At 42.3% G+C, this 26959-nt stretch overlaps 1 protein-coding gene across 2 annotated transcripts in view; it reads right to left on the bottom strand.

Moving 5' to 3' along the window:
- acss3 (acyl-CoA synthetase short chain family member 3) overlaps positions 1-23123 on the bottom strand; it is a 58292-nt gene extending 35169 nt beyond the window's left edge. The window contains exons 1-5 of one of the 2 annotated variants that reach the window (XM_048608061.1): positions 22648-23123; positions 12762-12906; positions 4176-4364; positions 2086-2220; positions 380-520 (exon numbers count right to left, since the gene is read on the bottom strand). In XM_048608061.1, the coding sequence (XP_048464018.1) occupies positions 380-520; positions 2086-2220; positions 4176-4364; positions 12762-12906; positions 22648-23030 (993 nt within the window). In that variant the 5' untranslated portion in view covers positions 23031-23123. The remainder of the gene's footprint in view (positions 1-379; positions 521-2085; positions 2221-4175; positions 4365-12761; positions 12907-22647) is intronic. The other variant, XM_020517903.2, reaches the window with a different exon arrangement.
- Positions 23124-26959: the final 3836 nt, after the last annotated feature.

Here is a 26959-nt window from a genome sequence, read left to right as displayed (position 1 = left end):
CATTTGAAGCAAGGAATTCGCGAGCTTCGGACCAAGACTGCAGAAGTTACAGCCACTGATGGTCAGACTTGGAGAGCATAAATACCCTAGGGGTGCATGCCTGGAGGAGGTTTAAAAAAGTAGGGAGGGATTCAAAAACATTAAATGAATTTAAAATCCAGGCATTGCGCAACCAGGAGCCAAAGCACGTCAGCAAGCTTAGGGGTGAGCAGTGGATAAGACATGATGTGAGTTGGCAAATGGGCAACAGAAGAGGCGAGGTGTAGTTCTCTCCAGGGCAGGACCCACATTAAATTCCACCCACTGTAACTACAAGCCTATATTGTTCAAATGTTCACTATCCAAACCCAAGTCAAGACAGGAGTGTTCAGTTTCTTACCTTTGGTAACCCTGTTGTCCCTGATGTATACAGAATATACAAAGGATGGTTTGAAGTCACAGGGACACAGTCATGAGGTTGAGCAGCAGAAACCTCTCCATCCCAATCTAATTCCTGGCCGGATGTCAAATGAACTCTCTCCTAAAATATCATTTCAAAGATACACAACCAGAAATACAATGCTTAATGTATAATTATCATGAACACTTTTTTATTCTGTCAAATTTTAACAATTCTTTTTAATGAAGTCAAGCAAATGCTTCTGACCTCTCCCCTTCCATATAAAAAAATAACAATATAGATGTATTTGAATCCCGCAGTTGATGTAATTGACATGATCATGATCATGATCATTTGCATTATGTTTGAAATTATGCAGACAAAAACCTTTTAAAAAAAAATATAAAATAATGCTTGTTCAATTTTATTTAGATTCATCAGTGAACTGAAATTGGTAAATAGGATTATAAGAAATAGAATTATAGGCTCATCGTCAATTAGATAAATATCTAAACTACCCAGCTCCAACCTCAGAATATTGCACCAGTTAAATATTCCACTTCCCATACACGCAAGAAATCCCTCAAGTGAGTCTGTCAATATAAACAATAAAAATGTAATTATATAATGCTTTATCATGCCATCACAACCTTTCAAAGCATTTCACACAATGTATCTAATATCAATTTTTGTACAAGCACAGCCAGTTTGTGCTGTGAATTAACATCCACTCATGTTAGATCAAGACTGCATAATTTAATTCATTTGTAACTACGTAGCCTCAGAGATTAACAGAAACGTGTTCTCTCTGCAGTGCTCAGCACTGCCCTCACCCTCCCCATCACTCACATCCGCCGTCATCCCATGTTCAGGTGAACTCCAATCTAGGTCATAGAGGTGAAAGTACTCTGTACTAAATAACTCCTACCTCATTATGGTTCGGCAAGCATCTCATAATGAACAGTGTCAAATCAAAAATGTTCATTGCAAAGTTGCCCAATGGTTCAATATGTAGCTGTGCCATACACACCAGGAAAATGTCATGTTTGAAGTCCGAGGTGTCTGTAGTTAGGTGATCTCAGGTGGAAAAACAAATAGGGGAGATGGTGACACAGTGGTAGTATCAGTGTACGGGTAAACCCAGAGGTCCAGGCTAAAGCTCTGGGGACAAGGGTTCAAGTCCCACCACCGCTGCTGATGGTGGAACTTAAATTTAACCAATAAATCTAAAATATCAAACTTTATCAGTGACATTTCTAAAAATCCATCTGATTCACTAATTCCCTTTAGGGAGGGTAATCTGCCATCCTTACCCAGATTGCCTGAAATAGTTTAACATTCCACGCAGTTCAAGGTCATTTCAGGATGGGCAATAAATGCTGGCCTTGCAAACTACATTCACTTCCCACAAAAGAATGAAAACAAAGTCTGCATTTTTATGATTTTGGAGGAATAACTCGTGAGAGTTTCCACTCCCATTTTCTATTCAACAATCAGCTTCAGAACCAAGTGCATCAATATTAACATGACAGTCACAATAACAGCTTGCATTTTAATTAACACAGAAACTAGCCCTAGACACTTCACAGAAGTGTTAGCAAAAACATGGATGCTGAGGATAAAGTTATTATAACAGGGATAACCAAAGGCTCAGTCAAAGATGTGAGTCTTATGTCAAAATGCCACTCGTTTGATTTGGCACTCACCATGTTAGGTCGATTGTAAATTATGACTTTATCTGGCTTGTACTGAGCACTTTTCAACGCTTTTTCCAGCAAGGGTATATATTCTACTCTTCTCCCTGGCTCAATACCAAATGATGATGTCACAATCAGTTTTGGCTAGAGTAGAAGAAAATAAATGAATGTGTCATTCAAGAAATGATAAACTTTTATTTTTATTTTGCCATGGAAAACACAGCTAATGAGTCAAAAGTGGTGATATAGTTAACATACAACGATGATCTCCCTGGTTGATGGCATAGCATGATAAATCAACAGAAATAAACGGATTAGAAGTAGATAGCTGATACACTGAAAAATTGTTTTGGAAGTTTTACAATTATCCTGTTATTGTACTGAATCTGCCATTCGCTGCAACAAGCATTTATTAGTCATTCAAGAGATTAATTTAGTTAATTTTGTACTGTACGAAAAGTCTTCTACTTTAATTAATTTAGTGAATTACATTATTTATTCTTTCTGCAAGATAGGAAACGACAACAAAACTAGGAACACAAGCAAGAGAGACAATGAGTTGCACATGAGAGAGTGGATAGTTAAAAATTCATTGCTTTTGAAATCTTTTCTAAAATCTCTGGTGATTTATAAATTTTAAACTGATTATTATTTATGACATCACTGTGGAATGTACACTGAAAAACAAAAATAATAGACTGCAGGGAAATGTATTCCCCAATCTTAACTTCAAAATATCATTAAAAAGCAAAACAGTTACAATGTTGTTCCATACTAATATATCTGATTTCATGTTTTAGTTTATCAGGCCTCATGTAACATATACAAATTGATCTTGGAGACTAATATTCCAACATTCCAAGGGATTTCACTCTGGAATCTACCTAGACTTTTCATTCTTTGTAGAAAGTAGTGAGGAAAGAAGCATGTAAATAAAGGGAGAAAATGCAATACGGATAGGCCTGACTGTGATGTGTCATGTGGTCGAATAGTGGCAGCCTTTTATAAAAATAGTAAAGAATACTTAGGAAAGGAACCACTGAACGGAATGATATACAAAGAATTAATACCAACACGAGAGGTGGAGAGAAATCTGTCAAGAGAGAGGCACAGAAGAAATTTTCACACTTTTCCATTATAATCAACATTTGTGAACCACAGAATTTTGAAACTTTAATCAAGATAGGACAGAATAGATGGAGACTGATTTTAACGCTACTAACCTTTGGAAACAATCTGATGCTTTCAGTACACTCAAGTAGAACTGTTAACATTATCTAAAGGCTACAGCCTTTCCCAAAGCTTTTGCCCTGGTTTAGACCCGTCACATAACACAAACAAAATGTTGCACTCTAAACAGTTATAGTTTTCACCATGCATTGATAATAAGTTATATTCGTAAAAAACAAAAACAGAAACTGCTGATGTATCTCAGCAGGTCTGGTGGCATCTGTGGGAAGATAGCAGAGTTAACATTTCAAGTCTGATCACTCTTTATCAGATCCTCGCAATTTCTGTTTTTATTTCGGACCTCCAGCATTTCCAGTTCTTTGTTTCATTATATTTATATAGCATCTTTAAATAATGAAGCATTACAGGACATATCACAAGCATATTATAAAAACAAAAATTATGACATCAACCCATTTAAGGAAACATTAGGTCACATGAAAGTTTGAACAAAGAAGTATGTTTTATAGAGAACATTAAATGAGGAAATTGAGGTCGACAATAAAAGAGATAGAATCTAGAGCTTGAGGCCAAAGCAAATACAGACATGGCCATGAATGATGAGATCATAGTTAGGAAAGCACAAAGGGCCATACGAGGTGGTTAAAGAACTGAACAAGGGATTAAAATTATGCACATTGTACTGAAGAAAGGCACTATGATACAGAAATTGATGATACCTAATCTATTGAATCTCTTACTTTTACAATTCACAAAGGATTATCTTTTTATTAGTCTAGAGAATAATGTTATAGCATAGCAGCTGTCCTAGATCCCATATTTGAATCCACAATTTGCTTATATTGGAATTCATTTTGGATTAATATGATTTTCCACATTGTATTTTTATTGGTTCTTCTTAATTTTACCTTTGCATGGTTAATACGAGTAGACAGCTCCCTTGATGCAAAGCCACCAAATATCAAACTGTGTATTGCTCCAATTCTAGCACAAGCCAACATTGTGTATATCGCTTGTGGAATCATTGGCATATAAATAGCAATGCGATCACCCTTCTTGACTCCATGTTGTACCAGGACAGCAGCCAATCGTGAAACCTACAATATTTCAAAACAATATACAATACCAACAATTACCTTCAGTGAAAAATGGCAGTTACATTGTTGTAAGAAAATACCATTAAATGTTCATTCTTACTCTATAAAATAGTAGTGCCAATCAAATTAACACTCGCTATATATTCCAGTTTTAGCATAAGAAATTGAACAATTGTGCTTGATTTATTTGCAAAGGCATAACATCTCATTACATTTCTATGTCCAAACACAGCAATTTTGGCAAATATTCAAATTATATCCTTTCAAAAACAAAAGGAAAATATATATCTTTGTCCTTGTTCCTGATCCACTATTAATTTCTTCAGGACTTCCAGCAAGCTATCCTTTTTTCTACTGTAATTACTGTGGCAAAGTAATTATTCAACATATCTGCCACTTCCCCATATATTTGACAATAACCCACTTTCAATCTTTAGTGGGCCAACATTGCTCCTGACCACATCCTTTCCCTTTATGTAACTAAAACTTTTTTCTTATTAATTTTGATAGCCCTAGCAAGTTTCCTTTCATAAGCCCTTTCAGTATCTTTTATAAGTACTTTTTTTTTTTGCTTCTATTTTTAATGCTTTGTTCATGTTTGTATTCAGCAGGATCTGGGCAGGTTTTTGCATTTTTGTAAACCCTTCCTTTTAGTCTTGTGTTATCTGTTTTCTCTTTAGTCATCCATCGCTGTGTTTTCTTCCGTGGAATCTTTTTTTCCCCTCTGCTCAAGAGTATAAAGTGTTTTTGCATTCATTTAAATGACTATTTAAACATCTTCCAATGTTCTTCAGTTGTTTAACCCATTAGCAGATTTTTCCAGTTTCCTATGGACAGTCTCTGTCTCATCTCATAAAGTCCTTTGCCTGCTGCAACCTAATGACAGAGTTTGGGGTACCCTTGGTTCTGGACTGTTGATAATGCCATGTTGGTAATTTACAATCCTCACCAGTAACAGACCCAAATCGGAAAAGCGAGTTTCCAGCACGAATGCAATTCATGCGATAGTTAGTTTTCAGCTGCATTACTTTAAGGTGGCACTAAGTCAGGCTTGAACCACAGACATTCACAAAACAGACTTAAATGAAAATCAGGTCCTAAATTACATTGTCACCGATTTCCTTAACCCATTCTCTGCATAATGTCCATTGTAGAATGAGTCTATGATAGAAAAATATGTCTGACCTGTTCAGAAGTTTCTCTTCAAGCAAAGTTGGTATAACTTTACTAAATACTGAAGTCCAGTTTTTTTTCCCTTTTGGAATCATCTTTTCTTCAGCGTATGCCTCTTTATGTAAACCATTGGCGGTTAAGACATACTTTCTAAACTCTTAGTAATCACTATCCCAGTGTAAGTCAAAACCAACAAAGATGGAAGAAAGCAAATAATTTGGCTGTCCTCATAATGCTGCAAAATCAGACGAGGCAAATAATTGAGGCAGCAACACCTTTAGGTCTAGGAACACCTCAGGTAATATGTTCACAGCAGTCATTAACCAAGAAAACATGTTTACAGAACATTCCACTGCAACTGGGTACGTCACAGCAGGTCAGTCCTTCATGTGTCTGAACAGGCAATAAATAAGCTATGTAAATCATTTTACAGCAAATAGCAAACCAGTTCTTTGAGAGAATGCTCAGAATCCTTTGTGGAATCCCTACAGTGTGGAAACAGGCCATTTGGACCATCAAGTTGACACCGACCCTACAAACAGCATCCCACCCCCTACCCTATCCCTGTAATTCTGCATTTTCCCATGGCTAATCCACTTAGCCTGCACATCTTTGGACTGTGGGAGGAAACCGGAGCACCCAGAGGAAACCCATGCAGACACAGGGAGAATGTGCAGACTCCACACAGACAGTCACTTGGGGATGGAATTGAACCCGGGTCCCCGGTGCTGTGAGGCAGCAGTGCTCACCAGTGGGCCACCGTGCTGCCCCAATCTTCTTACAATGAATGACAAAAAAATGGTCATTACCTTGTTTGGACTCAAAAGCTAGGAATTTATCTTATCTTGTTCCCAGGTAATATGTTGCCTCAACTTTCCCTCCTCGCTGGTATCATTAACATCCACAAAACTAAGCACAACAAAACTGTGCCACTGCGTGACTGCCAGCTGCTCTGTTTGCGGTTCCACTACCTAGTATAAACCCAGGAAAATGGAAATAACAATGGCCACTCAGCCTTATCAACCCAGTAAATTCATGCTTACTAACACATGGTCACTTGTACAAAATTTGGGAGAGCAGTCTCATGGCCCAGAACATCCCCATATAAGAGCTTGACAGCCTTACTCACAAAATCATAAATTTACAGACAATGTCCCAGATACTAACTCGATCCCTGGATATGTCCTATTCAAAAACAGGACAGTCCCAGAGGTAGTAGGACAGCAGTACCAGTCAGGGCAGAGTTCACCTGGTAGTCCTCAGCATAGACTCTGGGCCCTATGAAATCTCATGACATCAAATTCAACATCAATACGGAAACCTTTCGCTGATTACCACCTATGACTCTCTTTCCTCCACATCAACTGTTGTATCAATAATCCAATATGTTGAACATTAATCAAAAGAAGCACCAAGTGAGGCAAGTACACAATGTACTCTGGGTGGGGGACTCCAACACCAAGAGTAGTTCAGCAGCACTACCATGGACTCAGTTAGCTGAACCCTGAAGGACTAGGATGCTCAACTGGGTCTGTGGCTTGCAAAACGTACCTATTGTCCTCATCAATCTCTACCTGTCACAGATGCATCTGTCCATGATCAAATTTGTGGATGTGACCACTACACAATTCTTGTGGAGACAAAGTCCTAACTTCACACTGAGAATACCCTCCATCATACTAAATAGGCAGATTTTGAAAAAATCTAGCAACTCAAAGCTGGGCTTCCATGAGGTACTGTATGAGCCACCAGCAGCAGCAGAATTGCATTCAACCTCAACCTGTAATCTCATGACTGAATTATTCCCCCATCCTACCAAGGTCATGAAATGTGGATATCAACAGAGTACATCAAGAGCAGTCCCAGGCATATCTATAAGCAATGTGCTAACATAGCAGAACAACCATACATGATGATTAGCATGCAATACACAGAATTATGTAATCCCACAATCAGTAAATCAGATCTGAGGGCGGATCTTTTCTAAGTTCTGCAGCATGAGTATTGATGAATTATATAAATAATTAGAGGAGGAGCATCCACAAATAACCATATCCCCAATAATGGAACAGCCCAGTAGTTCAGTGCAAAAGATACTATGAAAGAAGCATTTGCAGCCATCTTCAGCCAAAGGTGTCAAATGGTTCAAATAAACAAAGTAAAATGGGCCAATAATGGGCAGAGGGCATTGTGACTCAGGTGACATTAGGGATAAAAACAGAAAAAGTACTTTATCTGCATGCATGATGGATTTATTGCAAAATAAATTAATTAATAGTACAGATAATAAATGGCTTTGCTCTAGTGCCGATTTGGAGAAATGAGCTCAAATGTTCACCAAAAAAGGAAGGGCTTTGTGTGTCATAGCCAATATGGTGCTACAGCCCCAAATCTGAATGTCCTGTTCCCATTTCCAACACTCACTACTTTCACTGGGAAGGGAAGTATGAGAACAAGATGCATTTCACACAGCTGTGTATCATAGAAACTGCAAGTGCCTTTATTCAGGAGCATTTTTAATCAAAGTTTCTGAAACAAGAAATGTTGGATTTTCAAATTTGAATAGAAAGTCTAAATATGTCAGAATTATTTAGAGGGGTCAGGTACCACTTTGGAATTGTAAAGTATAGACACGAGTGTGTACCAAATAATGTATAAGTTTTGTGGACTGCGCAAGTCAATGCTGCCCTTCCTGCCTATCACGGCTCTTTTCCAGAGCCCTCACTGAGGGTAGAGGAGAGGGAGGTGACGGGCAGACAGTCAGGGAGGAAGAAACTTGATGAAAGCAAGGATTAGCAATAAGGTCAGAAAGTGAAAAAGAGACCACATTGAAGGTTCTTGTGGGCTAATGAGCAGGAAAGGCTACAAGCCGAAGTGTAGGTAATAGTGTTTGTGTCAAGGAGCAGTAGAGGCTGCAAGGCAGGAGACAGCAGCAAGAGGGCAGGATAAAGTACAGGAAAGGATTGACATGATCCATGTGACGACACTATGGCTTTAAAAGGTGTATTTTGTCCTTTTTTTTTTCCCTATGAAGGTTGAGACGGAGGTGAAGGGTGGTTTGTTCCAAACAAATAAAGTAAACAGCTTATGTGGCCTCGGGTTTTTTTAAAAAAGTTGAGACAATAGAAGCAGCATGAATGGTTGGGATCAAGTTCCCACAGAACCAGGATTTTAGTTAACTTTCAGCAGCTGTTGGAAGCTGCTATATATCTCTCTCTGCTACAGCAAAACGCTGGAGTTCTCGCTCTGTCTCTCTCTCTCTCTCACACACACATACACAGAGTTTTCTCTTGATGTTCTTTTCTCCTAGACTGGAGAATTGCATGTGAGACAATGTGGGCAAATTTACCAAGGGTGTGTTCCTGGGATGCTACCATATTGGAAAAGTTGTTGTTAAGCAGATAAATAATCAATTATTCTGTTAAGTTTTCCAATAGTGTTAATTCATTCCAATTCTTCTTTATTTTGTTTGTATTTGACCTATAGATTAAGAATAAAGTGTGTTTTGCTTCAAGTCTGTTAGTTTAAATTGAATGCATCCGGAAGACAGCACCTTACATTTGCCTTTAAAAATGAGAAAAATTTGGCGTCTAGGCTATCTTTTTAATATATTTTGAAAAGGTCTGGTCTGGTCCAAAACTAATTGGGGGCTTTTATCAGGATCTAAATTTCTAATTCTAGTTTGGGTTTAGGATTATTGGACTCAAAGACAGTGAGAGGTAAGTGTTGGTGTTCTGTTTTCAGGTGTTGTATTCAGTTGGTTTAAACAGCGTGTGCTTTGTGTAGTAATGGCTCTTTCAGTCACTAAGAATTTCCTGGGAGTGAAAGAAGTCACTTTGAGTGTTTTAAACAACGAGCAAGGCAAAGTTTTTGGAATTGGCAGACAAGCTGGAGTTGGGGTTGCCTTTGTCTGTGCAAAAACAGTAAGTAATTGCAGCAATAGCTCAACATTTATGATTGCCAGGAATTCTGTCGGAATCTTTCGCAATTAAATTTTAGCCATTTCCAATGAAACTGCTGGAATCAGAGGCAATGGCAAGCGTAAAAGAAATACAGGCAAAAGAGAAAAATCAGAAAGAAAGAATAGCCCTGGCAGAAGAAAGACAGAAAGAGAGAGAAGAAAGGGAGAAAAAGAGCATTCTGAACGTCAGAAATTGGAACTGAAAACTCAGAGTTGACTTAAAATGGCGGACATAGAGGTGAAAGGAAGGAGTTGTGATGAGGATAGTGAAGAAGAGCAAAACCATTGTGGCCAAAACCCTGGTGGGGATCTGTTTAAATATCTCCAAGTTTTGCCAAAGTTTGATGAGAAAGATGTAGAAGCCTTTTTCATTTCCTTTGAGAAAGTGGCTAAACAAAAGATATGGCCAGTGACCATGTGGGTATTGTTGATCCCAACAAAGCTGGTAGGTAGAGCTAGTAAGATAATTGCATCACTATCAGAGGAGATATGTGGGGAATATGAGGAAGTGAAAAAAGCCATTTTAAGTGCTTATGAGCTAGTACCAGAAGCCTACAGACAACGTTTCAGGAAACTTAGGAGGGAACCTGGTCAAACGTACATTGAGTTTGAAAGGATCAAAGAAAAGTACCTTTAACAGGTGGATAAGGACATTAAAAATAGATCAGGGACATGATACTCTTAGAGAGACAATTATTTCGAAGGAGTTCAAAAATTCACTTCCTCACATCGTGAGAACTCATGTGGAAGAGCAGAGAGTTAAAACTGCGAGATTAGCAGCTGAAATGGTTGATGATTATGAGTTGGTTCATAAATCAAAGTTTGGCTTCCGACATCAATTTTAATCTGTGACAGATAGAAATTGGGTTTAAAAAAATCGTTGGGGGTAAAGGAAAAGGAGATCTGATTGAAGTTAGTAAAGAAACTTTACCACAGGGTAAAAAGGAAAAAGAAGTAAAAATGCTAGTGTTTTAACTGTAATAAAGTTGGCCACATGAAGTCACAATGTTGGTAGTATAGTAGAAACACTGGAAAGATGGATGAGGGCTAAACAGGATAAGCCAGTGAGTCTTGTTGAAGTGGTAAAGGAAAGCACAGTGGAAGCTAAAAAGCTGCAAAAGAATACACAATCGAATCGAAGGTTGGTTGAGAAAAAAAGTGCCAGATGTATTTTTAAAGAATTTACTTGTGTGGGTAAGGTTTACTCATGCGTGCCAGGAGGAGTGGGCAAAGAAATTTAAATTTTAAGAGATAGGGGAGCAAGTCAATCTTTGATAGTGAGAGATGAGCAGATATGTAATTCAGAAGGGGTACTGCCAGAAAAAGTGGTAATATGTGGAATTTATGGTGACAACAGTCATATTCCATTGTATAAGATGAAGTTGGAAAGTCTGGTGAAAAGTAGTAAGTGGTTGTAGGAATAATAGAAACGTTCTCAGTTCCGAAAATACAGCTTATATTTGGTAACGATATCGCTGGATCATATGTGGGACTGATGCCTACTGTGGTTGAAAAGTCAGTGGAAGGTCAGACAACTGAGGTGTTACAGGAAGTATATCCTGGGATTTTTCCCTGACTGTGAGGCAACAATGTCACAAAGCCACAGGTGGAAACAGGAGGAGAAATCAAGAAGCAAAGATAATTGAACTTCAACTTCCTTATCAGAAACTATGTTTGATCAAATGATTGGGGGACAAACAAGAACGGGTGGAGGACAAAGTGGATATTTTTAGTTCAGAGAAGCTGGTTGAATTACAACAAAAAGATGAAAAACTAAAGAGGCTATATCAAAAAGGCCTACACAGAAGAATCTGAGTGTATCCCAGATTTGGGCAGCACGGTGGCTCAGTGGTTAGCACTCCTGCCTCACAGCGCCAGGGACCAGAGTTCAATTCCCCCTCGGGCGACTGTCTGTGTGGAGTTTGCACATTGTCCCCGTGTCTGCGTGGGTTTCCTCCGGGTGCTTCGGTTTCCTCCCACAGTCCAAAGATGTGCAGGCTAGATGGATTGGCCATGCTAAATTGCCCATAGTGTCCAGGAATGTGTAGATTAGGTGGGTTATAGGGGGATGGGGCTGGGTGGGTTGCTCTGAGGGTTGGTGTGAACTCGTTGGGCCGAAGGGCCTGTTTCCACACTGTAGAGATTCTATGATATAATGTTAAAATCTTAAAGTTTTGATGAGGAAATGGAGACCACCACATATTCAGCTGGATGAAAAATGGGCGGAAGTTCATCAAGTTGTTTTACCAGTGGGTTACAGAAAGGAGTTGTTGTGAGTGGCACATGAATTACTAGTAAGTGGTCATTTAGGAGTAAGCAAACCTCAAACCAAAATGCAAAAACTGTTTTTATGGCCTGGGCTATATAGGGATGTTGTCGAATTTTGCCAAACATGTTATCCATGTCAGGTAATAGGAAAACCTCAGGCCGTGATAAAACCAGCACCCTTAATACCTGTTCCATACATTTGAGGACCCTTTAAAGGCAAGGTTTAGTGGGCCTTATCAAATTGTGAGGAAATTGAGTGAGGTAAATTATTTGATAAGAATGCCAGATAGAAAGAAATCTCACAGAGTGTGACAGGTGAATACAGTCAAAAGGAATTTAGAAGCGATGGAAAGTGAAAGAATAATGCGTTGCTGGTTACAGCACAGTGAAGAACCAAGTTTAAATGATTCTGAATTGGACATTCTTCAAATTAAATTGGACAAAGAGGAAGTTCTCAATAATTGGGATAAATTATCGAGTTACCTTCCAGAGGGAAATCGAAATAATTTGAAAGAATTATTACAATCGCAAGGGGAGATATGTGGCAAGAAGCTGGGAGAAATATTCAAGGCAAACTCAGCAGAGCATAGAATGATTTCTAGAGACAATAAACAAGCTACCATTCTCATCAATACCCTTTCAAATGAGACAGTGACAGAGGGAGCACAAACAATTAAAGCAATTTAAGGGACTAGATTATCTTTTTCAAAAGTAGCTCATCTCAGCAAGGCCAACACTCCTTCATATCAAGTGATTACATCTATATGGTTTTGTATCCTAACATTCTCTTTCCAAAGTAGTACCAAAGACTAAAAGTGATATGTTCATCTCAGGATCTTTAAACTGTTTACAGAATGGCAGAAGTGGTCAACTACCTTCTTTGGCGTTGTATTAGTATGAGGTCTGTCTTGGAGGAACTTTGAGGTGAACTTCAGAAGACAATGACTATAGCATCAATGTATAATAAATTACGCTTAGTAAGAATTCTGTATTACCTGTTCCAGGGCTTCCTTGTAGGTAATCATCTCTTTGGTGTCAGTAACAGGACTGTCATGAATGATGGCAATTTGATCTCCCAATCCATTTTCAACATGGCGATCTAATGCATTATAGCATACATTTAGTTCACCATCAACAAACCTGAAACATACAGCAGAAACACAGGATTTTGTTCAGCTGTCTCATAAATTGCATATTATAAATGCTTGAGAGATGTTAATTCATAATCTTGTCAGTGAAATGCTACAATAAATGTATGTGTTTTTATATTTAGGGCCACATCTGTCATTGTTTGCGAGGAATGAATGCAAGTTACAATGGTGACATATACCCTGTGAGACATCTTCTTCACCCCTGACAGCTCCCGTTAATCACCTGCTACTGGACACTCCCACTCCCATAGTGATCTACATAAAAGACCACTGGACAGTTGTAAGATTGTTTAAGCTTTGCATTATCAAGTATCCCAACATAATGAATTTGGACAAGACATACTACCATAACCAGCATCCCAAGGTCTGTTGAGCCTCTACCTGCACTTTAACCCAGCAAGTCTCCCTAATGAACTGTAGTCAGCCTGGCAGTCATGGAGCACCACACACACGAGAGGTGCGAATTCCTCCTTGCACACTCCAAGATTGCATCTTGAGTCTTGATACATATGCTGGACATATCTCATATCACTCCACAGAAAAGATTATGCTGGCAAGTGTGTTTTTAGATTGGAGATCCCTGGTGCAGTGCTGGTCTCCCATGGCACTTAGGCAGCAAGGAAAGCATGCGAAAGGTGCCACTAAGCTTGTCATTTGACCAGGAAATTTCATTTATGCTTCACCAACACAGTTGCTTCCTGAAACTCACTGACATGACCAGTGCCTATTTCAGAGACTGCCGGAGTGGATGACATAAGGAATTTAGTATAGCTTTATTGCATTGAGGCATTGCACTGAGATGTGTTACCACTTCCGCTTCAAGCATAAGACTTTATATGTTTATACATATTGAGTATTTTATACTGCGTGTAGGATGACATCTCTTAAAACATGACTGCATGTGCCAAGAATCTCAGTGTGTTATATTGAATTGCTGTCATCTCATCTTGTGCGTGGAGAGAGTATGCGAGTCATTGAGGAAATAATAAACAAATTTATAGGACACTAACTGTGAGCTTGGAGGAGGCTTACAACTTTAACCTCCTTATAATGTCCAAGAACTCCATTGCCCTCTTCTCACAAGGACTCATAGGTCACAGCTTTGTATTCACTTTTCTGACTTTCAATTATTTTGTGTAGTTTTCTCCTTCAAGTAAACAGGAAAACGAGATAAGTTGGGAAAAAAAGAGAGGTGTGCCACCTTAATGACCAGGCAGATAGCCAACATCTGGGAATTTCTAAACATGAACCATTCAGAGATACCCTGCGATGGCACCATAACTTGCACCAGCTGCTGATTTACTGGGCCAGTGAATCAAAACATTGATACAGAAAGATGACACATTAAAAAGAAATGAACTGCGATAACACACCTTTGACATGGAAAATAGTTCCAAGAATCTCCACCGAAGGTCAAGGAACTAATGGTGCTGAGTTAAAGCAGAAAAGAAAAGATAGTGGCCAAAGGTTTGGTCAATGGAGTAGATCCTAAGGGCAGTCCCATACACAGACCAGGACGTGCAGAAACAGTCAGGTTTACAGACAGAATTCCAGTGCATAAGGCTTACAGAGCTAAAAACAGAGCCACCATTGATGAATGAGTGAACAAATGATTTTATTGCCAATTAATAGTAATAAAAAATACAGTGAAGAGTGTTGGTGCAGGCCTATTGGATGCTTTGAACCAGCTCATGACCCCATTGGCCAAAGGCCACAGAACATTCCAGGAAGGTCAACAGGGAGGGGAGGGGCATAAGGACACACATCTGGAAGCCAGCCACTCAGTGAGGACTCACAGCAAAGACTCAATTTGGCCCAGCAGCAAAGCTCCAACCACCTGGGGGGGAAAGAGAGAGTGTGCAAGCAAGCAACAAGAGAGGGGTCTGCCCTGACCCCTGCAAAACCCCACTTTTGTAGAAGAGAGCCAGCCCTACATCAGAGAAGAAAGATTCCAACGGCCCCCCCAGCTCAAACACGTGGATCATTGCAGGTAATGTCCTTTCTTAAACTGATAGAGCTAGGTAGTGAGTAAATATTGTAGGAATTTGGGAAATGCTAACACTGTGTTTTTAATAAGGAATATTTTGTTAATAAAATTGAGTTGAACCACAAACCGAATTCTGTGTCCCTTTGGCTGCCTCACTGACAAGAGCGCTTGGGTAAAGTGTTTTAATACATAAACTGGTCGAAGAGTCCGAAGTACAGACAACATTGGCATTCCTGGGTGGGCTTTACTTATAAGTGTTTGTATAATTTCCGATGTTGAACCCCACCAACCTTGTCCTCTCGGACATTCAGCCTGACCCTGCAATAAGAGGGCAGCTGCCACACGTGACAGCTAGGATTCAAGTGGGTGAAAGAGGGTGAAGGTTTCTGACCAGTAAGTGGGCAATACACCAAGTGCTTGTAACATGAAGAGGACAAACAGGCAGAGTTAGTTTTGGGTCGGGACCCACAGGAAAGGAAATCTAGCACTGGCTAGTGCAAGGTCAGCGACCTACAGAAATCAGAGACAAGGAGCCCTAACACAAGGTCAGGGGACCCATGAGGTAGCAGGAAATCAGATATTGGGGTCTGAAACCCACAAGGATACAGAGAATCTGGAGCAAGGTCAGGGACCCATGAGTCAAGAGACAATGAAAAGGGTCAGAGACCCAGAGAAGTGAAATGTAGGGGCCTTGGAAACTGGAGAAAAGGAGAGGGAGCAGTAAGTTGAAAGGAAACAAAGGAGATAGATGCAATGCCAGAGTGAGAGCAGGTAATAAGAAAGTACCTATAAGCAGCAGCCCAGGTGGGTCAACCATTGCTGTGAGCAAATATTGGATCCAGAACCCATGGGACAGAAATGCTGGGAAGCAGCGCAGAAAGCTAAAGGGAAGCAAGGTTTAAGCCTCAGCAAGCCCATAATGATAGCCAGCTGCCTGGAGCAGCTGCAAGGTAGGGAACAGGAGAAGGTGAAGCTAAGTAAGGGACTGGAGGAAGTGAAGCAGGCTATGGAGAAAGTAAGAGTCAAAGCAGGGGCAGTGGTATGCTTAGTACAGTTTCAGATCCAGTGAGATAGAGCGTATCAGGAGGCACCGCACAGGGCCAGTGAATGAGACACAGCCCAAAAAGCTGTGGACAAGCCGACCAAGAAATGCAAAAACCTACAGCTTGTGCTCAGAGTCCTGCACCAGGTAGGCAAAGAAAACAGAGCCGACATCGCAGATTATTTGAAATGCCAGCATGAGACTGAAAGTTAAAGTTCCAACTTTCAGTGCAAAAAGCAACGACATGGGCATTAGAGACAATAGAATCAGATGGTATTAGCAATGATGGGATAGACTGGAAGAAAATGGAAAAACAAGCCAGTATATATGCTGAGAGCAGCAAAAATGGGGGACCCAACCGCCCTTTCCAGGGGGAGCAGATCCTTTGGCAGCCCAAGGATCTTACCCTGCTCTGATGAACTCACTGACCACAACTCATCAGTTCAGTCAGAACAATAATTCAATTACTTATACAATGCCATTTATGGTGGCACAATTGGTGGAGATAGGGAAAAAGATCCCTATATTTGAGCCCACAGCTGACCCTAATATAGCAAAGAGTTCTTCACGGGCTCAACGACATTGAGGAGATAAAATTAGTGTTAAGGTGCCTGAACCCCAAGATTTATTCTGCCTTACCCAGTCCTCAGAATATGGGAAGGAAGGGAGCTCAGGCCACGAAAACGGCAATCCTAGACGCTATAGGATACAATAGGGGAGACCCCATTGAGGGATCAAATAATTGTAGGCATGAAAAGAGAGAGCACCACCCAACTGCATTTGCCAGGCACCTGTGGACAGAGTTCATAGGAGCCTCTGGTAACCTAGATCAGACCGCACTGACACCACAAAATGGAGTAAATTGGACCTGAATGCTCGTCTCCCATGGCACTTAGACAGCAAGAAAAGCCTGCGACAATTTCAATCTTGCAAAAAACATTCACACAGAAGACTGGGTGGTAAAGGAGGTTAGTCTGGGATTGGGAGAAAGAGATTCATGAATCAGAGCACCCCCAAAATCAGGCAAGGGAAAAATGCACTCAGTAAATCCTCAAATCCCAGTCCCATGTGAAGGAACAAATTGGGCGACTAAAACAAGAGAGCTTATTGGAGCCATCCACCTCCATATATCATCCCACAGTGAGAAATAAGGATAAGCAGCAGGGTATTCAGGCAGTTAGCACCACCACAACAGCCATGCTCAAGACCTCAGTCCATGCTGCTGGCAGGACCAGAGACACATGCATTTCATTTGGTGGGAGAGATCACAGCCAAAGTTAATGGAGGAAATCCCACATCGAACTCTTTGTAGCCCTGGTGGATACACTTGCCAAAGCATAACAGAGCCACACCTCTCCTCGGTAGGTGCTATTGTCTGATTTTCACAAGTAATGAAACACCACTCCAGGAGAAGAGATGCTCCAAGGTTTGGAAAAACATTGTCAGACTGTGACATTAGCAAGTCAGATTCTTAACAGACTGAAATTAACAGCAGACCAGATTTTAAAATCAGACTGTAGTGGGAATGCAGAAAATGTACAATTAAACATTTGTTCAAGAGTATAAAAATTTTAGTCATGTGACAAGACCATTAAGGATGTCATTTTAGGTAAGGGGCAACTTTTCTGTACCCTCATCAAAAACCCAAAGGTCAAGGGTAGCTAATGCACGGTCTCACCATCACCACATACAAGTTGTGTTTCATGCCACACAGTATCCTGACTTATATCAATACCACTATTCATTCTCTAGCACTGGGTCAAATTTCTGGAACTCCCTTCCTAACAGCACGTGGGTGTGCCTACAATAGTAAGACAACACTGGCAGCTCACTACCATCTTTGTCAATAATACGGAGATGTAAACAATAAATGCTGGTACCCAGACATCGAGACCCAAATCTCATGAAAGAATTTTTGCTTTTAAAATGTCCTTGTTAGTGAAGGTATGGATGCCCAGAAGGCTGTGAGCCAGTGGCCAGTTCACCTTACAGAAGGATTTGGTTTATGGCCTATCATCCACATAACGAATGTTACCAAGCATCACAAACATCACAATGAGTATATGTTGATGGAATTAACACACACCTCAAATGTAGGGAGATGCATCTAAGACATGTTGGACCAGCCATGATACTACTGAATGGTGAAGAAGGCTCGAAGGGCTTCTCCTGTTACTATTCATTTGGTCTTCTAGAGGTATATTCAAGACAGCAAAGGTGAAACGTTTTCAACCCTTTTTTCCCTACCTAACGTATGTTCTCTTTGTCTCACCACTGTCACAGTACGCTGAGGATGCAGGCTTAATAGACTCAGAGTTTGGTGTTATCTGTCTCGTTCCTGTTGTTCCACACTCTCTCCCACAGCTTGGTCACAGAAATTGCAAAAGTCGCAACTGTTATGTTGATTTTAGCATCAAGTGACAGATTGCTGGTAAATGTGGAGTCTTGATGTGTGACTCTAACAACTAGCTCCAGCATCACTTGCCAATGCTGATAGACGGTAATAAAGCAACATATATTGACGTTGTCTTCCTGAAACCAAACTCTTTCCAGGCAATGGGAGAGTCTGTATATTTGTTACTGAAAGATATTTTGGTAGGAAATGCTAGTGTGAATCATCAGCATAGACCAACTCTCTGATGACGACTTGGCTCACCTTTGCCTTGGATATCAGATGAGCAAGGCTGAACAGTTTTCTGTCAGTTCTGGTACATTAGACAGATGACAGCGATAAAGCAAAGAATGTGCCGAAGAGTGACAGGGCCAGAACACAATCCTGTATTCTGACGTTGGCCCATTTTTTCTAAACATACCCATCATGTTGTCACTGAAAAAAGGAGATCACAATGACCAGCTTCAGCGAACCCTCCCCCTGCTCATGTCATAGAGTCCTATAGGACAGTCAGGCCCTTTGGCCCAAACTGATCCATGCTGAGCAAAACATCCATCCATGCTAAGCCCACTTTCCTGCACTTGGCCCATATCCTTCTAAACCTTTCCTATCCATGTATTTGTCCAAATGCCTTTTAAATCTTGTTAATGTACCCACCTCAACCACTTCCGCTGGCAGCTCATTCCATATGCGTACTACTCTCAGTGTAAAAAAGTTGCCCCTCAGTTTCCCATGTATTCTTTCCCATCTTACACCCTAGTCCTCAATTCCCCAACCCTGGGAAAAAGACTGAGTGCATTCACCCTATCCATGCCTCTCATGATCTTATACACTTCTATAAGATACCCCTTCAGTCTCCTACACTCTAAAAGAAAAACATCCCAGCTTGTCCAACCTCTCCCTATAACTCACAGTCCCTTGAGTCCTGGCAATATCCTTGTAAATTTCTTCTGCACTCTTTCCAATTTAATAACATCCTTCATATAGCAAGGTGACCAAAACTGAACACAGTGCTAAACACAATTGAATCAAGGGACTGTTGGTTTTAATCTCTATAGACGGCATTGCATTTCTATTGTGAATGAAAAAGCTTCAAGGATTTGCATGCCATATCAGGGAGTGATCTATATAAAAGTCAGTCTTGCAGTAGTTCATCAAGAATATTGTTCAGAGTCATATCTGTTGAAGATCAGATTTAGCTATCGCTGATGCCCTGATCTTGAGTTTCTGCAGGACACTGTGTGGTTTAGGTTGTTCTGAAAGGAGATGTTAGCTCCACAAAGCTCATGGTAGCAGCAAAGGTCCTGTAGACTATGTCCATTTTCATCTATCTTTTCCAAGCCATGAAGTCTGAGGTAGAATGGCCACGATTCATGGTCCGCACCTATTGTTGTCTTGAAATCCCCTGTAGGTGAAGATGTTCTGACTTTAGGATTCTGTTGATAGCATTAATCATGTCGGGGCTGATTTTTGCCTGTGTCATGCAGCGAAATATTGGGGCATAGCTACTTATGTGGTTAACAGACCCTGTTTGAAAAAGGCAACTGGAGGGAACACATTCTGAACCATTTGTGGGGGATTCTATCATTAATAGAAAGTTAAATAATAGTTAAATAATAAAGTTCCTGACAGCAAAAACTGCATTGTCCTCACAGTCTTCCTCTGAAACCTGTCAGATGAATGAATAATGTTTTTACTTTCAATGGTCCCTAATTGGAGAGCCTGGTCTCTCATAAGGAAGCTATGTCTCTGTTCAGCCTATCAAATTCCATGATGATCATAGCTGTCCTGTGCGTAGTACTGAGCAGCTGTCATCTGTCAATCCCATCTAAACAGTCTTGATCTTTCAGCTTGAATCTCAGAGTGAGCACCTTCTTTCTTTTGTACATCTGGAGCAACGGAATCCATCCTTTTGTCTAAGACTCTAGGCTCCTAGCACCCACTGAAGGCGATGAATTATGGAGGGTCAGCACCTGACCCTCATCATGGTTGACGAGTGAGACATGATAGTCCCTCCCATGGTCAGAAATAGCCCATTGTGCCTGTAACTGTTGTCTTCTGTGCTGTGCTAATACTGTGCAGCAAGAGTGGACTACATTCTCAAGCATGGGCAAATCTCTGAAGATACTAGGTTACTCAAACATCAAGGTCCCATCTCAACCTCACCAGTTAAGTCCAAAGAAATGCATATCATTTGGCATAGGATGTGCTGGAAAGATAACATATTTAGACATCAGTTCATCTTTGGGTTATATTGTAGATTTTTTTTGTCAGACTCTACTCTCTTAGCCTTCAACTTGTTGAGCTATCCACAAGACAGTAGGTCTATTTCATACAATCATAGAATCACATAGTACTGAAAGGCCCTTTGGCCCATTGAGTCTGTACTGCCAAAAATACACTAAATCTACACTGGTCTCACTTTTCAATCCTAGACCCATAGCCTTGAATATTATGACAAAATGTTGGGGTATGCCTGAATGCTATGACAAAATCTGTCATAACATACTTGGCCATTCATGAACCAAACTCCATAAGTGCCAGTGCATGCTCACATGACAGAGGGCTTCTGCATTTGGAGGCCAAACCTCCTCTGAATTTCTCTGAGGTTTTCGTCAGTCGGACATGTGTCACCAAAAGGGAGCACAGCTGAGCGGTTGCTATTGAAGAAGCTGTATATTAACAGGGAAAGACGTACACAATTGGCTCCTTTTTTTTTCTACCACTGTGAGCCAGTGGTGTAGGCTGAAAATAAGAAGCCAACTAGAACGTTGAAGGAAATAACATGGCAATTTTCTTCATCCACACATGATACATCACATAAACCTGCTGGACACAGTATCTGATTATACAATGAGCAGACAGGGCGCAACCGTGCATTCCGAATTGGACATAATTGTAGTGAGGAGACCAACAGGTGGGGTAAGAAGGTGGTCACAGCTGTCAGGAAACTCATAAATTCAACTAATGCAGCTATATTGTCAAATTTAACAATAAAATCTTTAAAACATGATGACGTCTGCTTCCCAGCAGCCAGATTGATGGGTTCGTGGTCAAGCAAGTAAGCCTGCACATCTGAAGGCACTGCTGATTGAAGTTGGATCTGGAAAGTGCACATATCTGCAAGAAAGTCCGCACTCACTGGCATCTGTCAGCACTAAACTTACACAGTTATCCATGAACAAACAAAGAATCTATAACTAATCCAATGATACAGATTTTGCACTCAGGAGTGAAGAAAGGTTGACAGTGAAGGCAGCTGCCCACAAATTTCTTTGTTCTCCCCTTGTTTGAGGGCAGGTAGCACCAAGTTAAGAGAAATGATGCTGCTCAATTTAAGTAGTCACATATGGCGCCTACATTCAGCAAACCAGCAAGTATTTCACAATTTTCAAATGGCAAAGTAAATTATGAGGATTGGATCAAGTTAGAAGCTAAAGTATCAACATAAAGCATTAGATTTATGTTATAGTAACAAAATCTGACATCACAAAATATAAAATTAGCCTTTTAAGGTCAAGGGGAGTGTTCAACTGTAATTATGAAGCTCTAATTAAACACACACACCTCATTCAACAAGGTACAATGTTTTCAAGGCTTTTTTACAGGGAAAATAATAGCATATAAGTGGAAACTGTCATTAATTCAACTGATTTCCATTGAGTGAAGAACTGGGAATGCTTAACAGCCCATCCTCTGAAAAAGCGTTGAACCAGTGTCAGCCACTTTGAATTTTCAGCTTTATTATTCAACACTTGGACAGATTCCAGTTGTATATGGAGTGGCGTCAGTGAACAAGAGCACAACAAAATGTGAGCCAATGAACTTTCTCCGTTCAATGTGCTCACGGTTTAGTTTCTGAGACAAGAATGTGTAACTGACAAAATCAAATCAGTCAGGTCAACTACCGTTACAAGAATGAAACAAAATGCTAGAAGATTTGTTTAAAGCAGAGATTTGTTTAGGCATGGAATGTTCTGCCCGAAGTATTGGAGAATGGATAATCACTAACAGGTTTAAAAAGTGAGACCTGCACTTAGTAAAATAAATAAAAATGCAGAGGAATGTGCGTAAAGGCGTTAGGAAACAAACTATTAACGGATCTTGCATTTCTAAGTATAAAAATTTAGGTGTCAAAGATATATAAACATGTAATTGGTCACTTGTCTGAGTCCTTCTTACCCTTTCCGAATCATTCCTGTGGGAGATAAAATTCATCAAATCTACCGAATTTCATGGATTGACTCCAATTTGTCACGTGTTCTGGAAGTATTATCCTGATGAAGTACAGTATAGAAACTTAACCTACCAGCGCACAAAAGGTGGATTTGAAAAATCCAGGGTCTTTTGCCATGGTTTGAACCACGAGATCTCTTGGGCACATTCGCTCCAAAACTCTTCTGGTTCCTCGACAGATTTGCGAAACGCACTTCCATAACTTGCCCGGAAATCGCCGGTGCAAGCGGCGGAACGGTAAAATGCTCGCCGGATCTGAGCGTTTTGCAAAAGTGCTTGTGAGTGAACCACCGCTGTCCTGAAGTCCAGTCTCAGCCTCAGCCTCAGCCTCTCCACATTTCCTCCCCGGGGAGTCTGGCCATGTTTGCAAACTGCACTACCAAACCGGGCAACCGCTGCACCTCTCCACGGCCTCGCCAAGCACAACCCGTTCACTTTCAGTGCACTCAATCGCATTTTCTCCCAACTTTACCCTCATGAGGAGCTTCCCCCGGGTTCAGGGCTTGCAAAGCGCTGCCGTCACCTTTACGGGTTTGCGTGAATAAACGCCTCCAGCGGCAACAAGGGGAAGCGAACGTCACAGTGATCCCCAGCGAGTTCTGTTAAAGACAACACACTGTGCGGGGGACACAGCAGGTCAGGCAGCATCAGAGGAGCTAGAAAGTTGACGTTTAGGATCGAGACCCTTGTTTCTTAAGTTCTGAGGCTGATGCTGCCTGTCCTGCTGTGTTCCTCCAGCTCCACGCTGTGTTATCTCTGACTCCAGCATCTGCAGTTCTTGATGTCTCCGAGTTCTGTTAAACTTCGTCAGGTTGGAGCTGAAAGTGAAAGCACACGGGTGCTACCCCAAACATATTTACCGACCTTCACTATCTCGAATATTAAACAATTTTACATACAGTCTACCCTCGGTCACAGGGAGCACTTGAACTGAACCTGCGAGCAAAGTGTGTAAGCGGCGAGCTATGGTTAGATCCGAAACTATAAGGTCTTTTTGTTTAGTTCCCCTAAGTCGTATCGTAGTCCAAATCTCATGAGGAATGGAAAAAAAGAGAGATTTTGAAAGCTTTGAACCCGATATTGATGTTACTTCAGAATGAGGTGGAACGGGAGACTATTGATCAGCTCAGCAGGTCTGGCAACATCTGTGAAGGAAAAAGGACTGGGTGACCGCTTCGCAGAGCATCTACGTTCTGCTCGCAAAAAAGGACCCTGAACTATCCCTTACTGAGGACGAATGGTCAGTCCTCAGTAAAGGGTTCACCTTTGTCCCCCTCCACCCACAGATCAACAAATACCGCTCACGTTTGGACATAGAGCAGTTTTTCCGCCGCCTCCGCCTCCGCGCTTACTTCTTCAACCGTGAGCCTAACCCTCCCTCTACTGACCCCTTCTCCCGCCTCCAACACACCCCCTCCTCCTGGACAAGGCCTCCTACCCTCCCTTGACCTCTTCATCTCCAACTGCCGTCGAGACATCAATCGCCTCAACCTCTCTACCCCTCTCACCCACTCCAACCTCTCCCCCGCAGAACTTGCAGCCCTCTGCTCCCTCCGCTCCAATCCCAACCTCACCATAAAACCCGCGGACAAGGGAGGCGCAGTTGTAGTATGGCGCACTGACCTCTACATCGCCGAGGCCAGACGCCAACTCTCCGACACCTCCTCCTACCGCCCCCTTGATCATGACCCCACCCCCGAGCACCAAACCATCATCTCCCAAACCATCCACAACCTCATCACCTCAGGTGACCTCCCACTCACGGCCTCCAACCTCATCATTCCCCAACCCCGCACCGCCCGCTTCTATCTCCTTCCCAAAATCCACAAACCTGAATGCCCTGGTCGACCCATTGTCTCCGCCTGCTCCTGCCCCACCGAACTTATCTCCAACTATCTGGACTCTATTTTCTCTCCCTTGGTCCAGGAACTCCCTACCTATGTCCGTGACACCACCCACGCCCTCCACCTCCTCCAGAACTTCCAATTCCCTGGTCCCCAACACCTCATCTTTACCATGGACATCCAGTCCCTATACACCTGCATTCCCCATACAGATGGCCTAAAGGCCCTCCGCTTCTTCCTGTCCCGCAGGCCCGACCAGTCCCCCTCCACTGACACGCTCATCCGCTTAGCCGAACTCGTCCTCACCCTCAACAACTTCTCTTTCAATTCCTCCCACTTCCTACAGACAAAGGGGGTGGCCATGGGTACCCGCATGGGCCCAAGCTACGCATGCCTCTTTGTAGGTTACGTGGAACAATCCCTCTTCCGTACCTACATTGGCCCTAAACCCCATCTCTTCCTCCGTTACATTGATGACTGTATCGGCGCCGCCTCATGCTCCCACGAGGAACTCGACCAGTTCATCCACTTCACCAACACCTTCCACCCCAACCTTAAGTTTACCTGGACCATCTCTAATACCTCTCTCTCCTTCCTGGACCTCTCTGTCTCCATCTCAGGCAACCACCTAGAAACCGATATTCATTTCAAGCCCACCAACACCCACAGCTACCTAGAATACTCCTCCTCCCACCCACCTTCCTGCAAAAATGCCATCCCCTATTCCCAATTCCTTCGCCTCCGCCGCATCTGCTCCCAGGATGAGGCATTCCACTCCCGTACGTCTCAGTTGTCCTCGTTTTTCAAGGACCGTAACTTCCCCCCTCAGTGGTCGAGAACGCCTTCAACCGTGTCTCCCACATTTCCGCAACTCATCCCTCACACCCCGTCCACGCAATAAGAACCAAAAAAGAATCCCCCTCGTCCTCACGTACCACCCCACCAACCTCCGGATCCAACGCATCATCCTCCGACACTTCCGCCATCTGCAATCCGACCCCACCACCAAAGACATCTTTCCCTCCCCACACTTATCTGCTTTCCGGAGGGACCACTCTCTCTGTGACTCCCTTGTCTGCTCCACACTCCCCTCCAGCCCCACCACACCCGGCACTTTTCCCTGCAACCACAGGAAGTGCTACACCTGCCCCCATACCTCCTCCCTCACCCCCATCCCAGGCTCCAAGAAGACTTTCCACATCAAGCAGATGTTCACCTGCACATCTGCTAATGTGGTATACTGCATCCGCTGTACCCGTTGTGGCCTCCTCTACATTGGTGAAACCAAGCGGAGGCTCGGGGACCGCTTTGCAGAACACCTACACTCGGTTCGCAATAAACAACTCCACCTCCCAGTCGCGAACCATTTCAACTCCCCCTCCCATTCCTCAGACGACATGTCCATCCTGGCCCTCCTGCAGTGCCACAACGATGCCACCCGAAGGTTGCAGGAACAGCAACTCATATTCCGCTTGGGAACCCTGCAGCCCAATGGTATCAATGTGGATTTCACAAGCTTCAAAATCTCCCCTCCCCCTACCGCATCCCAAAACCAGCCCAGCTCGTCCCCGCCTCCCTAACCGGTTCTTCCTCCCGCCTATCCCCTCCTCCCACCTCAAGCCGCACCCCCATCTCCTACCTACTAACCTCATCCTGCCCCCTTGACCTGTCCGTCCTCCCTGGACTGACCTATCCCCTCCCTAACTCCCCACCTACACTCACCTTTACTGGTTCCATCCCCGCCTCTTCGACCTGTTTGTTTCCTCTCCACCTATCCTCTCCTCTATCCATCTTCTATCCACCTCCCACTCTCTCCCTATTTATTTCAGAACCCCTTTCCCCTCCCCCATTTCTGATGAAGGGTCTAGGCCCGAAACGTCAGCCTTTCTGCTCCTATGATGCTGCTTGGCCTGCTGTGTTCATCCAGCTCTGCACCTTGTTGACCCTGAACTATCTGTTGCCTGCCATTTCAACACACCACCCTGTTCCCTGGCCAACATCTCTGTCTCTGGCTTGCTGCATTGCTCTAACAAAGCTCATCACAAGCTGGAAGAACATCACCTCATTTTCCGCTTAGGGACCCCGCAGCCCTCCAGACTCAATATTGAGTTCAACAATTTTAAGGCCTAAACTCTCCCATGAACCAGACCCCACCCCACACACTAGGCCTTGTTACCACATGGCCTGCCATTACACTCACCCTGTTGTTAGTCACTAACAGTCCCCATTAACAACTATTCACCCTCCTAGCCTGATCATTATCAACTCTTTGTCTGTCCAACTGCTCTTCTCTCTCTTTAGGCTCTATCCTAACGTTTACTCCCTACCCCATCCCCCTCCCATTTTTTCTGCATATAAACTGACGTTTTCCCAGCCACCATCAGTTCCGAGGAAGGGTCACCAGACCTGAAACGTTAACTCTGTTTTTTCCTTTACAGATGCTGCCAGACCTGCTGAGCTTTTCCAGCAACTTTGTTTTTGTTCCTGATTTAAAGCATCTGTAGTTCTTTCAGATTTTATACACTATTTATCAGTATGTGA

Source organism: Rhincodon typus, chromosome 18 (genome assembly GCF_021869965.1).
Source record: "Rhincodon typus isolate 14 chromosome 18, sRhiTyp1.1, whole genome shotgun sequence".
Lineage (NCBI taxonomy): Eukaryota > Metazoa > Chordata > Chondrichthyes > Orectolobiformes > Rhincodontidae > Rhincodon > Rhincodon typus.
The sequence above is the reverse complement of the archived record's forward strand: the minus strand, read 5'-3'. Positions and strand labels throughout refer to the sequence as shown.